This window comes from Cloeon dipterum, chromosome 3 (assembly GCF_949628265.1).
Source record: "Cloeon dipterum chromosome 3, ieCloDipt1.1, whole genome shotgun sequence".
Classification (NCBI taxonomy): domain Eukaryota; kingdom Metazoa; phylum Arthropoda; class Insecta; order Ephemeroptera; family Baetidae; genus Cloeon; species Cloeon dipterum.
Genome location: NC_088788.1, coordinates 23,540,661 through 23,552,602, shown reverse-complemented (window position 1 = coordinate 23,552,602; position 11,942 = coordinate 23,540,661). Strand labels below are relative to the sequence as shown.

The window sequence follows — 11,942 nt, the reverse complement described above, 5'->3', positions numbered from 1 at the left end:
AATGCAAAGGCACAGCCAAAAAGCGCTTGCTGAAACCGATTTCCGTGGCTGAGGGCGTCCTCTGTTTGTAAACATACCAAGCAAACCTTTAAAAATCATCAATCATCAAAATCTTTTGCCTCTTTTCATTGGCTGCATGATGATTGTTGAACTCTTCCCATGTGTGGATATCGTGAGGCTGATGTTTGAGGTAAATTCATATCACATAGGAGTTTTTCAAGAGTGCTTTAAAATCATTTATGCCCATGTGCGTATGTATATGCAAATACATATTGGATTAGTATTTGTATACATTATTTTTAATTACGCAAGATAAAATAACAAAATATTGTTACATAATAATGTATTATCTATGTACATACATATTAATACATTTTATTTTCCAGAGTCTAAATGCTGAATTTATAGAATGAAGGGCCTTGACAAAAATGCGATTCGAAAGAAGGTTCAACAATTTTCATTTGGAGTTCTGTCCAGTGATGAGATTCGGAAGGCTAGTGTTGTCCAAATCACCACTTCAATGTCTTTCAACAAACTGGGCGAACCATTGCCAGGGGGCCTCTACGACACCCTAATGGGTATAAATTTTTAAAGTCCATTTTTAAGCTCATGCTCAACAAAATTAAAAATCTAGGTCCCTCACATGATAGGATGTCATTGTGTGGAACATGTGGACTGAATCAATTCCGTTGCAATGGCCACATGGGGCATATTGAATTGCCAGTGCCTCTTGTTCACCCTTTTTTCAGAAGGCAGTTGAGTAATGTACTCAACATTTCATGCGTCAACTGCCACAGAAGTCGAATTCCAGGTATTTTAAACATATTTTATTCTCATGATGCAGGCAACTCAAAGTAAATCTAATTGCAGACCTTGTGAAAATACTCTTCATTGCACGTATCAAACTTCTGGACATGGGCCTGAGCACTGCTGCTCTCGCAGCGGAAACAGAACTTGGCAATCGTCCTGAAGGAATATCTGACAGTGATCTTGCACTTTGGGCCAAAGATCACTTTGAGAGTATTGTGCAAAGGATGGCTATTGGTAATTGATATTTTTTCTTTTATCTTACATTACACTCACTGTAAAATTTAATCATTTAAGAGGGAAAGCCTGATAAACCATCTCCGACTCAGACATATGAATCCCTTAGGCGCATGTTTGTTGATTCTTGCACCCGCGCAGTCCTCAGCGGTAAGAGTTGTAGCAAATGCAAGCAATCCCTCAAGAAGTACACTCTAAAGAAATGCAAGTTCACACTGCCTAAGAGCAAGGTTGAGGTTGCTGACAAATTTGCAGAGTAATGATGCCTTGAATGATTTAACATCAATCATTCTAATATTGGTTTATTTTTTCGCAGACTTCAAAAGCCTAAGCTAGCGCCTAAGTCGCCAAAATCTAAAGCCACATACACCAGTAGGGGTCGTGATCCAGAGAAAGATGAGACCGTTACAATCAGGGCCGATGAGCTGCGGTAATATTCCAGAAATGTGTTTCAAAACGTAAATCTTATTGACGACAATCACAGCGATCACATGAGGTTGATCTGGGAAAATGAACGGGAGTTCCTGGAAACGATGTATCCAGCTCTGAAGAGGCCAGACATGGCATATCCTACAGATTTGTTTTTTCTGGAAGCCATCCCTGTCATTCCCCCAAACTGCAGACCGGTTTGTCATATTTGTATATAACTTTTTTGACTTAAAACTTTTAATCATATGTGTACCAGATCAACAAATCAGCTAGAGGAGTGGTGGAGCATCCTCAATCATATACTTTGAAGGTGGTGATGCAGAATGTAATCGTGATTCAAAACCTGAAAAAATATATGAGTGAGGGCGAAAATAGCACCTTGTCAGAAGAAGCAAAGGCAATATTATTTTAGAGTTGATCTGTTCTTTGACTCATTTTTGCTGCAATAATAGGCATTGATAAAAAAGCTGAGAGGTGAGTCGCCATTAGAGAAACTAGGATTTGTTTTGGATGAGCTCCAGGCTGATGTTGATCACATTCTTGATAAGGACATCAACAAGCAAACTGATGGGGAAAAGTGTTTTGGAGTGAAGCAGGTCAGTGAGGGCATGGGACAATTAAAATTGTTCTACAAGGCGAGATTTGCAGGTCATTGAGAAAAAGGAAGGCTTGTTCCGAATGCACATGATGGGGAAGAGAGTCAACTTTGCTGCCAGAACTGTCATCACTCCTGACCCTAATCTAAGCGTTGACGAAATCGGCATCCCAGAGGCTTTTGCCTTGAAACTCACTTTTCCCACGCCTGTTACTCCATGGAATGTAGATGAGCTGAGGAAACTAGTTCTCAATGGCCCATTTGTACATCCAGGGTAAAAAGTTGCTTACTTAGATTTAAATGCAACCTTTAAAACTGGTTTACACAGAGCTGTGCTGATTGAAAGTGAAAACGGGTCCATCACCAACTTGAGGGATCCGTCAATAAGAGAAGCTTGGTCCAAAAAGCTGCTTGCACCATCAGAGAGTGGTTATACTGGTCCCAAAGTAGTCCATCGCCATCTTCAGAATGGAGACGTGATGCTTCTCAACCGACAGCCAACTCTGCATAGACCGTCTATTATGGCGCATAGAGCGAGAATCTTAAAGCGAGAGAAGACCATCCGCCTCCACTATGCTAATTGCAGTTCCTACAATGCTGATTTTGATGGGGATGAGATGAACGCTCATTTTCCGCAGAATCACGTCGCCAGAAGCGAGGCACTGAATTTGGGTAAGGAATTATTATTCCTTGTGCATGCGCTTATGATCCTAGGTTTGGGAACTAATCAATTCTATGTATCTTGGCGCTTTGCACGTAATATTCAGCTACTGCTAATTTTTGCTCTTAAAATTTAATTTAATCTTTATTTCACTGATATCAAATACAAAAAAAAAGTAAAAAGGCACATGTACAAAGCAAACATGTCGCTGAAACATCAGCAAATCAAAAGATAACCACGCTGGACAAGGCCTATACTAATAATATATGTTACATACTTTTATAAGAACAAATAATATCCCATTCATTTATTATTTTGAAACTGTCCATTAATGGTGTTGAATTCGTAGAATTTTGTACTTCAACATTGTCATTAATTATAGCCTGTCCAAACTTTGATCAAAAATGGATTATTCACTATAAACACTTGTAATTTTCAAGCTGGCGTAATTCAATAAAAAAACACTCCTTGGCGAATTTGTGCCAGTTCTTGGGAGATTCTTGGGAGATTCTCGACCCTTATTTTATTCCAATATCTGTTTCAGTTAGCGTGTGCCATAATTACTTGGTGCCAAAGAATGGGACACCATTGAGCGGCTTGATCCAAGATCACGTCATTTCTGGGGTAAGGATTTCAATCCGGGGGCGGTTCTTTACAAGAGAGGAATACCACAACTTTGTCTTCCAAGGACTTGTGAATGTTCCTGGCAAAATCAAGCTCCTCCCACCAGCAATGATAAAGCCTGAGGTCTTATGGACTGGCAAGCAAATTATTTCCACCATTCTTCTCAATGTCTTCCCTAAAGACAAGCCACCCCTTAGTCTGGAATCCACAGCCAAAATTGGTGCAAAAGTATGTTAGAATTAAAATTAAACTTCCTTATTTATCTGTGATTTTCCTCAGGCGTGGGAGAAACTTCCTCCCCGAGAGTGGATTTGCGGTGGAACTCCATTCACAAACCCAAATGATATGTCCGAAGCTCAGGTCATCATCCGGCATGGGGAGCTCTTGAGCGGTGTTCTGGACAAGAAGCACTATGGAGCTACTCCGTTTGGCCTTGTTCATTGTGTTTATGAGGTTTGTTAATTATGTTACAAATTGGCGAGTTTAACCATAACTTTTGTACCCTATTTAGCTGTATGGTGGAAAATACTCAACACTCCTCCTGAGTTCACTGTCAAAGTTGTTCACTAACTACCTGCAGGTGGATGGCTTTACTTTAGGAGTTGAAGACATCTTGGTTCAGAGGAAAGCGGACAAAAAAAGAGTCCGCTCGATTTCAGAGTCGAGAATGGTGTGATCTAAATAATATTATTCTACTTACGTTGATTATGGTATGTGGTTTAGATTGGAGATCAGGTTGTGGCTGAGGCCTTTGAGTTAGCACCAAACACCTCCAGAGAGCAGCTTCAACGTGAAATGAAAACACTTTTCAGTAATGATGAGAGCAAGTACAGGACTGTTTTAGACAGGAAGTACAAACAGCTGCTCGACAAGTACACCAACGAGATCAACAAGTAATTTTTTAAATAACCATAGAAAAGTATTCCTAATTCATATAATCCAGAGTATGCCTTCCAACCGGGCTGATTTGCAAGTTTCCCAGCAACAATCTCCAGCTGATGGTTCAGTCCGGCGCAAAGGGATCAACTGTCAACACGATGCAAATTTCTTGTCTACTTGGACAAATTGAATTGGAAGGCAAGAGACCTCCTCTGATGATCTCTGGCAAGTCTCTGCCCTCATTCCTTCCATTTGACACTTCCCCCAGAGCGGGAGGATTCATTGATGGTCGCTTCATGACTGGAATCCAACCCCAAGAGTTTTTCTTCCATTGTATGGCTGGTCGAGAGGTATGTACACAGATGGTATTATTTTGAAATCAACTTATCTTTCATGGAATTTTGTGCTACAGGGTTTGATTGATACAGCAGTCAAAACAAGTCGTAGTGGCTACCTCCAAAGGTGTCTGATCAAGCATCTTGAAGGTCTTAGCGTTGGCTATGATCAGACAGTGCGAGACAGTGATGGAAGCGTGATTCAGGTAAAGTCAGCCCCTCACTAGGGATCGGTACTCACGCCAAAAACGATATCAAAAATCTGATATTGATATGATATTCTAAATATGTGCGATGATATTGATATTTTACACCAAAATATCATGATATATCAGATATTTTTCCGAAATATCAGCTGATATTTTCTGATATTCAAAATATCAACGATGATATTGATATGATATTTAAAATATCATATCAAAATTGATATATCAAAGTTGATATACTGAACCCTACCCCTCACCTTGTTTCAAAAACTGAATACTTAATGTTCTTCCAGTTCTACTATGGAGAAGATGGGATGGACGTGAGCAAGGCCCAATTCATGGATCCCGATCAAATGCACGTTCTTTTGGACAATGCGAACATAGTTCTGGAAAGCGAAGTTGTTGATAAATTGAAACACGCAGACGGTTTTGAGCGAGTTTGTGACGCCAAGAATGTGGTCAGTAATTTTGTTCAGTCAAGGACAGTCCCTCAGCAGTGTGGAATGCACTGTCCAAATTTTCTTGTAGGGTGATTAAAAAAGTAACCATTTTTCTTGTCTCACAGCTGAAAAAATGGAAAAACAAGCACCCAGACTACACAAAGCCATCACCATTCCTAAAATTCTCACAGCAAATTACTTACAATGAAGAGGAAGTTAAATTGGTTGAAAGTCATGGCAGAACAAACGCTGCCCTTGCTGCTGTGGAGGCTTGGAGAAATTTAGACGAGAAGAAGAAGCGGAAGTTTGCATTTTTTATTTTATGACAAGAGCCACTTTTAACGCCGTTGTTTTCAAGGTTCCAAAAGCACAATAGGAACTGTCCAGATCCCATTTCTTCAAAGTTTAGCCTCAATCGAGACTTTGGCGCCATCACTGAAAAGCTGGAAAGCAGTGTTCAAAGCCACATTTACAAAAAGCAGTTGGAGGAGGATCAAGTAGCAATGCTTATGACCTTGATTGCTCAAAAAAGTATGACTTCTCAGGCTGCTCCTGGAGAGCCTGTTGGCATTTTAGCAGCGCAGGTAAAATTCGTGGAATTTAAACTCTAACTTTCAGTTTAACACTCGTTTGTGTGTAGTCAATTGGTGAACCTTCAACGCAGATGACACTGAACACTTTCCATTTTGCTGGTCGAGGTGACATGAATGTGACCCTTGGTATTCCCAGACTTCGAGAGCTTCTCATGATGGCTTCTAAAAAGCAGAAGACTCCTGCCATGGATATTCCTTTCTTGCCCCACATCTCGGAAAGGAAAGCAGAGAAATTCAAAATTCGCTTCACCAAAGTGACACTGGCCGATGTGCTGGAGAAAATAGAAGTACAGGAGAAAATTGACGCCAAGAAAGATGATAGGAAGAACTTGTACAAAATCATGTTCAAGTTTCTGCCAGGCTCAGCCTACAAAAACAAGTTCTGTGTCAAACCTACAGACGTGATGCACTACATGGAGGAAACGTTTTTCCATTTTTTGGAGGAACGTATGAGGAAGTTGATTGGATTCAAGATTGATAGGTAAGCAAGGAGTAGGGCAAAGTGGAATTAATTTTTTTAATTTAAATTCTAGTGTCATCACCAAAAACGAGAGGGAAGCTAGGAATAACGCTGAAGATGATGAAGATGTAGATGTTGGAGAAACAAATGAACCTGGAGTTGGCAAACCTCGTAATTTTGGGAATACAGATGATCACATCAGTTCTGATGAGGAAGCTGAGGTACGCAATAATCACTTGTGCAGAGCAAAATTTACGGCTTCTAATCAATTTTAGGGAGATGACGATGATGCAACTACAGCTCGAATGAAATCAAAACATACTGAGGAAAGGGACTATGAAGACCCTGAAGAGGAGGAGGAAGAAATGGGTATAGATGAGTTAATTTTATCCCGCAGTTATATCTTTATCACACTTCTGTTGCAGACAGTGACCATGAAAATGACGAAGAGATGGTGGAAGTGCCTGCTAATGGAGTACAAGAATTGCCTCAAGAGATGGTTACTGCAGACCATGATTCAAGCTCCTTAGCGATAACTCTGGAGGATGATGAGACGCTGACTAGTGACCGTGCTTATGCCGTCACTCAAAAGCGTGCATTTGTTCTGCAGTACAGATATGACGCTGAGGAGGAGTTGTGGTGTGAAGTTGTCATGGGGGTGAGATATTTGTTTGAATAATTCAATCACTATATTTAACCAAATTATAACAGGTGTCACTTGCACACAAGAAAATAGACATGTCAACCCTTCTTAAGGAGTTGGCTCACAAAGCCATCGTCGCGCAGGTTCCATCCATCAATAAGGCGTTCATTTACAGAAGTCCAAAGAATGAGCTCATGCTGAAGATAGATGGAATGAACATTCCTGTAAGTGTTAATTTTCTATTTCTGAATCATCACCAAAGTCGTGCTTTTGTTATCAGGAAATGCTAAAATACTACAAAATCCTGGACATCAACCGAATGTATGTCAATGACATTTACGCCTTCTCGCAAGTGTATGGTATTGAAGCTGCCAGCCGCATTTTGGTGAAAGAGGTGCAGAATGTGTTCGGGGTGTACGGCATCACAGTGGACCCACGTCACTTGCTCCTCATTGCTGACTACATGACCTTTGATGGCAGCTACAAAGCGCTCAACCGAGGGGGCATTGCAGCCCACTCCTCGCCGCTGCAGCAGATGACCTTTGAATCATCGCTCACTTTTATGAGGAGCGCCGTTTTAGAGGCGAAAACAGACTGTGTCAGAACACCATCAGCATGCTTAGTAGCTGGACAAGCTATCAAAGTTGGCACTGGATCCTTTGATTTGAAGATGAAGCTATCATTATGAAATTTTTGACACCATTCATTACACCTGTTTCTCATTTATAAATTGTTTGTATTTGAATTCAATTTGTCTTATTTCTCCAAATAAGTCATATTATTATATTTTATTTGAAGGAAATCCAGCCTCCTTGGCCATCCAAATTAACTAATTCATGACACATGAGAAGGTAACTTATCTTTTGAAATTAATATCCAAAACGATTATAGTTAATATGTATTGAATATTAACTGCCTTGGACAATGGAATGCAGGTGGTCTGTTACACCAACTTAAATTTCAAATGCATATTTAATTTTAATGAGTCAAACAGTCTAATTGAATTTCTACAATTTGCTTGACAACCTTAAATTTTAGTTTAACTCAGTTTGGGTAAAAGTTATTTCAAAATATTCAATACTAGCAAGCCTTACTGACTGAAATGCAGGTATCATATTAGCTACACAATAGAAATTAGAACCAGTAAATAAGTTTTCTTGCACATTAGCAAGAAAAAAATTAAGTTTTATGTTGCTCTCAGATTAACTCTTTAAAAAAAAATCGAAAATAGATGAACTACGTCAAAAAATCTTCCTTTAAGATAAAATATTTATTTTCCTCAAAAATCATCCTCTTGTTGCCACCCATCCTCGTCAGAGAGGAACCGCCTCTTGGCAGCGGTGTTCATGTATGGCCTCAGAGCCCATTCAGTGTCCGCAGCACCTTCGTTTTCAAGGGTGCATAATTTGATTTCATACAATCTCAACTGGAATCTAGGCCCAATCTCTTTGAGCTCCACATTTTGCTTGTCTCTTGTGTAAGTGTGGTGTCGGAAGGCAATGTAATCATCATGGTTGGCAAAAGTAATCACTCTCTTGCTATCTTCCTTTGGTACCTAAGAAAAAATATTCATTTAAAATTCAATTATAGTAAATACATACATCAAGATACTTACAGGAAATAGATATTTGAGAATATTTGTGACTCTAGTTCCGAGTTTGTTTTTGAAATTATGGAATACAAGGTGTGGATACTGTTCCGTCATTGTGCCAATATCTGGAACATCGTGCCGCATGATCACATCACTTAAAGTGAAATAAGCGGTTGGTCCATAGGGGAGGTGACACACGAGGAGTGCGTCAGGAACACCCCTGTGCTCGTGGACCACGATGAAATCAGTGACATTGTTGGCTCGGCAGGCGTGCATCAATTGCTTCATTTCGTAGTTGCCTCTGTTCATTCTCTGCGAGTTTGGGATTACTAGTCGCAACTCTTTGACAAACATTTTCAGCCGAGAGGAAGGATCCCTAGAGGTTGTGATCATGACCTGAAGTACTAGTTGTTAGAACATTTTTGAATTGAGGGCAGTAAGGGTTCACAAACCTTGGGATCCTCAACACCAGCCCAACGGTATTCATCATCTTCGTGGGTGCCTGCAGCCCCACCAGACTCATCACCCACAGCTGCGGCAACTTGTGCTCCCTTGTCGTCCCACTCGATTTTCTTCTGCAGTCTGATGGCATCACGCTTCAGATCAGTGGCAATGGGCAAGTTGTTGTCCAAACTTCTTTTCAGCCTGTCCTTTTTGTCCTGGATGCTCCTCTGCTTCTCTTCCTTGGCCTTTCTGTACAAATACTCTCGACGCAAACGTGCCTGCCGTCGCAACATTGTTCTAACAACAACAAAAATTTTAAGCTTCTTAAAAACAACAATTTTACAAACAAATTCATTTCACATACCTTATTATTTAGTGGTCTGTTTAGTTATTAATTGATGTAAATCCCTAAGAGTTATAAGTGGTTAAACTTAGCCGGATGCGAAAGAGCCTATGGAAAGAACAATCCAACACGTGCATGTGTGCTTCTGTTTACGTCGCCATGAGAATGCTGCTTTCAGCTTTGACCAATAGGGGCGCTGCAGAGAAGCTCTTGAAGAGCTCATGAGAAGTAGGCAACGTGCTTCCCTTCTATGAAAAGCTGGTTTTCTGATTGCTGCTCAATGTTATGGTGTATTATTATTTTATCTTATTTCTACTTGAACTTGAAAAGTACTTTTATAAAGGCGCTTGCCGAGCCTCTAATTGTTATTTTTAAAATTTTTAAAATCTTAAGCTGGAACTTTTGTTATTCTGTCTAATTCTGTTTTTATATTTATGCCACAGATTCATATTAATTAGAAAATATGAAACCAAAACACACATATTCAAAATGATAGCAAAAGTTAAAACGAAAAATGCATATGTTAAATGCTAGTGATGCTCAATAATTGGTTTGCGAGCATTCTACAGAAAAGGGATATTGAAAATAATAATAATTATTAAACAATAGAGGTTGTAGGGTTTTGAATAGAGGTCCCAGCCATAGCCACGCTGCGCTGCGCAAACCGGCTAATTACAGATCACATGGTTAGCCGCCAGCCGCCGTTACAAAACTCGAACTAAGCCAGAGAAAAAAATTGGCTTCCGGCCCTTTGGGCCGATAAACGCTGTCAAAATTTGCTTTTGAAATTTTGTCATCCACCGCTGCCATCCGAAAAGTTTGTCTGCAGCCGCAGTTCAGCCAGCCGCCATCTAAAACTACGCTGCTGAAACCTCTAGATTTGAGAAAGTTTATGAGTGCAAAATAAAGAATATCGGACCTTAAATCCTGTAAAACTCATAATTTATCAAATCGACGCATATAAAGTACCAAAATATTATTAAAAAAATAAGCTCAAAATTAAAACATCTCGTCAAAGTCGGAGAAATCAAAAGACACAAAGTGTGCAGCAAAATTAAGTCAGCTATATACTTGTTGACAATGATTGTGCAACGCGTACGCGGCACGCATCATTTTATTGCGTTAATAATAATGACTTCCGATCACGAGCGTGTATGGCGCGTTGAGCAAGTCATTCGCATTTGAAGAGCAACAGCGGACAGCGCAGACACAATAAAACAATACAGCATTGAACTCGCGGCTCGCGGCACACCACAGCATTCACGAGTGCCGCGTGCAACGTCGGGGCCACGCGCCTGATGCGCACATCCCTATTGGAATTTCAAGCAGGCTGATGTCACACAAATTTCGCAGCTAACAACCTGCCAGAATAGGAGGATGCCTTCTTGCCTCTTTCGTGCAGTACGAGAGCTTAAGATTAGTCGTGTTTTTGCCTTATTCGTTTTTGGATACCACTTGAAAATATGCACGTGCTCTCATGAATAATTCATTAATTGAAATTTTTAATTATTCAGCATTCTTTGAAATTTACTAATTAATTTCATGAAATCTTAAAGTAATTTTGGTATGTGTTTGTAGGAACGAATTGTAGAACTTCCCTTTTTGATAGGAAAAATTTGTTAGGGAAAATTAACAGACAATCACAAGAAATTTAATCGCGAAATCAACTAAAATATTTTTGATGAGACTGCCTTGAGTTTATAAACCTTCCAACATGATACATATCTCATTTTTTCAAAATTACTTAATAATACAATTAAGTCTGCTCATCTGCTTTATACTTTCAAACGCGCCAGAATTCGTTGTTCACACGTAAACCAAACTAATTTTATTTTGAAGAATCATTTAAATAGATAACTGGAGAAAAACATTCATAATCAATTTCCTGAAATGTAAACAAATAAAACGTTGAAAGGGTATGCTTCCAAAGCATCGACCATTGCGGAAAATTAATTATGAAATCTTCTGTAAGCAAATGGACCAGCTCGTTAGGTCGCATTGTTAAGGCATTTCTTGGAGTGTTAAAGCAATAGGAGGTATTTGAGCATTTCGGGGATCTAAAAAACTGGCTACCCAAAGTCCAATGTCGGAGATGGCAAGGTTAATTTAGTGACTCGAAATACTCAAGTTGCTCAACGGGCTAAGCTGCCGGGAGGCGCTCTGGCGCCGACTCACCACTTGTTGGTTTTCGCACCTTTCCAGCGGCTTTAGGGACAAAAGTCTGGCGTTTCAATAAAAATAAATCGGTGCGTGTAGACAAAAAGATGTCCATATGGGCCCAAGCTCCTCTGCTGCCACCCAGGCCCCATGTTATCCGCTAGGCGGTGTTATTGGGACTAAGTAAGCTCATAGCCTGAGCAGAAGTTAAAAAAGCTCTGAAATAATTTGTATTTATACTTCATAGCTAAAATTATAGATCCATTTTTGGTGATTTGAGCCCGAGGACTTAGCTGCTGCTGTTTTCAAATTGTTATGATTGATGGTTTTTAAATAATTTTATTTAATGCTCAAAAAATCATTTCGATTTGTAATTTTTAGTTATTGAAACATACGTCAAGACGTTAGGAGATTAAAACCATTATAAAATTTATTTAACGATGATTTGATGCACTGGTGAAGTTAGTTACCGAAACAAGAAACGCGTGTTACTATATG

The 11,942-nt window shown here is 39.7% G+C and overlaps 2 protein-coding genes across 3 annotated transcripts; one reads left to right on the top strand and one right to left on the bottom strand.

Moving 5' to 3' along the window:
* The first annotated feature begins 25 nt into the window (after positions 1-25).
* RpI1 (RNA polymerase I subunit RpI1) lies at positions 26-7,654 on the top strand. 2 transcript variants are annotated; one of them, XM_065486510.1, is made up of 26 exons: positions 26-190; positions 387-578; positions 635-811; positions 871-1,044; positions 1,105-1,300; positions 1,361-1,474; positions 1,529-1,670; positions 1,730-1,870; positions 1,926-2,069; positions 2,122-2,342; positions 2,397-2,740; positions 3,274-3,581; positions 3,633-3,806; positions 3,865-4,023; positions 4,077-4,246; positions 4,297-4,582; positions 4,645-4,773; positions 5,067-5,231; positions 5,339-5,517; positions 5,572-5,797; positions 5,854-6,287; positions 6,340-6,487; positions 6,542-6,635; positions 6,692-6,924; positions 6,978-7,133; positions 7,190-7,654. In XM_065486510.1, the coding sequence occupies exons 2-26, from the start codon at positions 410-412 to the stop codon at positions 7,595-7,597; spliced, it is 5,091 nt and encodes a 1,696-aa protein (XP_065342582.1). In that variant the 5' UTR covers positions 26-190; positions 387-409; the 3' UTR covers positions 7,598-7,654. The 2 variants fall into 2 exon arrangements, with proteins under 2 accessions (XP_065342582.1, XP_065342583.1); XM_065486511.1 differs by lacking the exon at positions 26-190 and adding an exon at positions 225-247.
* Positions 7,655-8,168: 514 nt separating this feature from the next.
* Positions 8,169-9,451, bottom strand: LOC135941186 (U3 small nucleolar ribonucleoprotein protein IMP4). Its single transcript, XM_065486517.1, has 4 exons — positions 9,309-9,451; positions 8,953-9,241; positions 8,525-8,896; positions 8,169-8,464 (listed from the first exon to the last, which is right to left on the bottom strand). The coding sequence occupies exons 2-4, from the start codon at positions 9,235-9,237 to the stop codon at positions 8,189-8,191; spliced, it is 933 nt and encodes a 310-aa protein (XP_065342589.1). The 5' UTR covers positions 9,238-9,241; positions 9,309-9,451; the 3' UTR covers positions 8,169-8,188.
* Positions 9,452-11,942: the final 2,491 nt, after the last annotated feature.

Bases quoted from the DNA above. Each gene is read 5' to 3' on its own strand.
- LOC135941186 (XM_065486517.1), bottom strand. From the start codon at position 9,237: ATGTTGCGACGGCAGGCACGTTTGCGTCGAGAGTATTTGTACAGAAAG. The intron at 8,897-8,952 runs GTTTGTGAACCC...CTAGTACTTCAG, and splicing joins CTGGTGTTGAGGATCCCAAG to GTCATGATCACAACCTCTAG. The intron at 8,465-8,524 runs GTAAGTATCTTG...ATTTTTTCTTAG, and splicing joins TTCTCAAATATCTATTTCCT to GTACCAAAGGAAGATAGCAA.
- RpI1 (XM_065486510.1), top strand. From the start codon at position 410: ATGAAGGGCCTTGACAAAAATGCGATTCGAAAGAAGGTTCAACAATTT. The intron at 3,582-3,632 runs GTATGTTAGAAT...GATTTTCCTCAG, and splicing joins CAGCCAAAATTGGTGCAAAA to GCGTGGGAGAAACTTCCTCC. The intron at 5,798-5,853 runs GTAAAATTCGTG...GTTTGTGTGTAG, and splicing joins TTGGCATTTTAGCAGCGCAG to TCAATTGGTGAACCTTCAAC.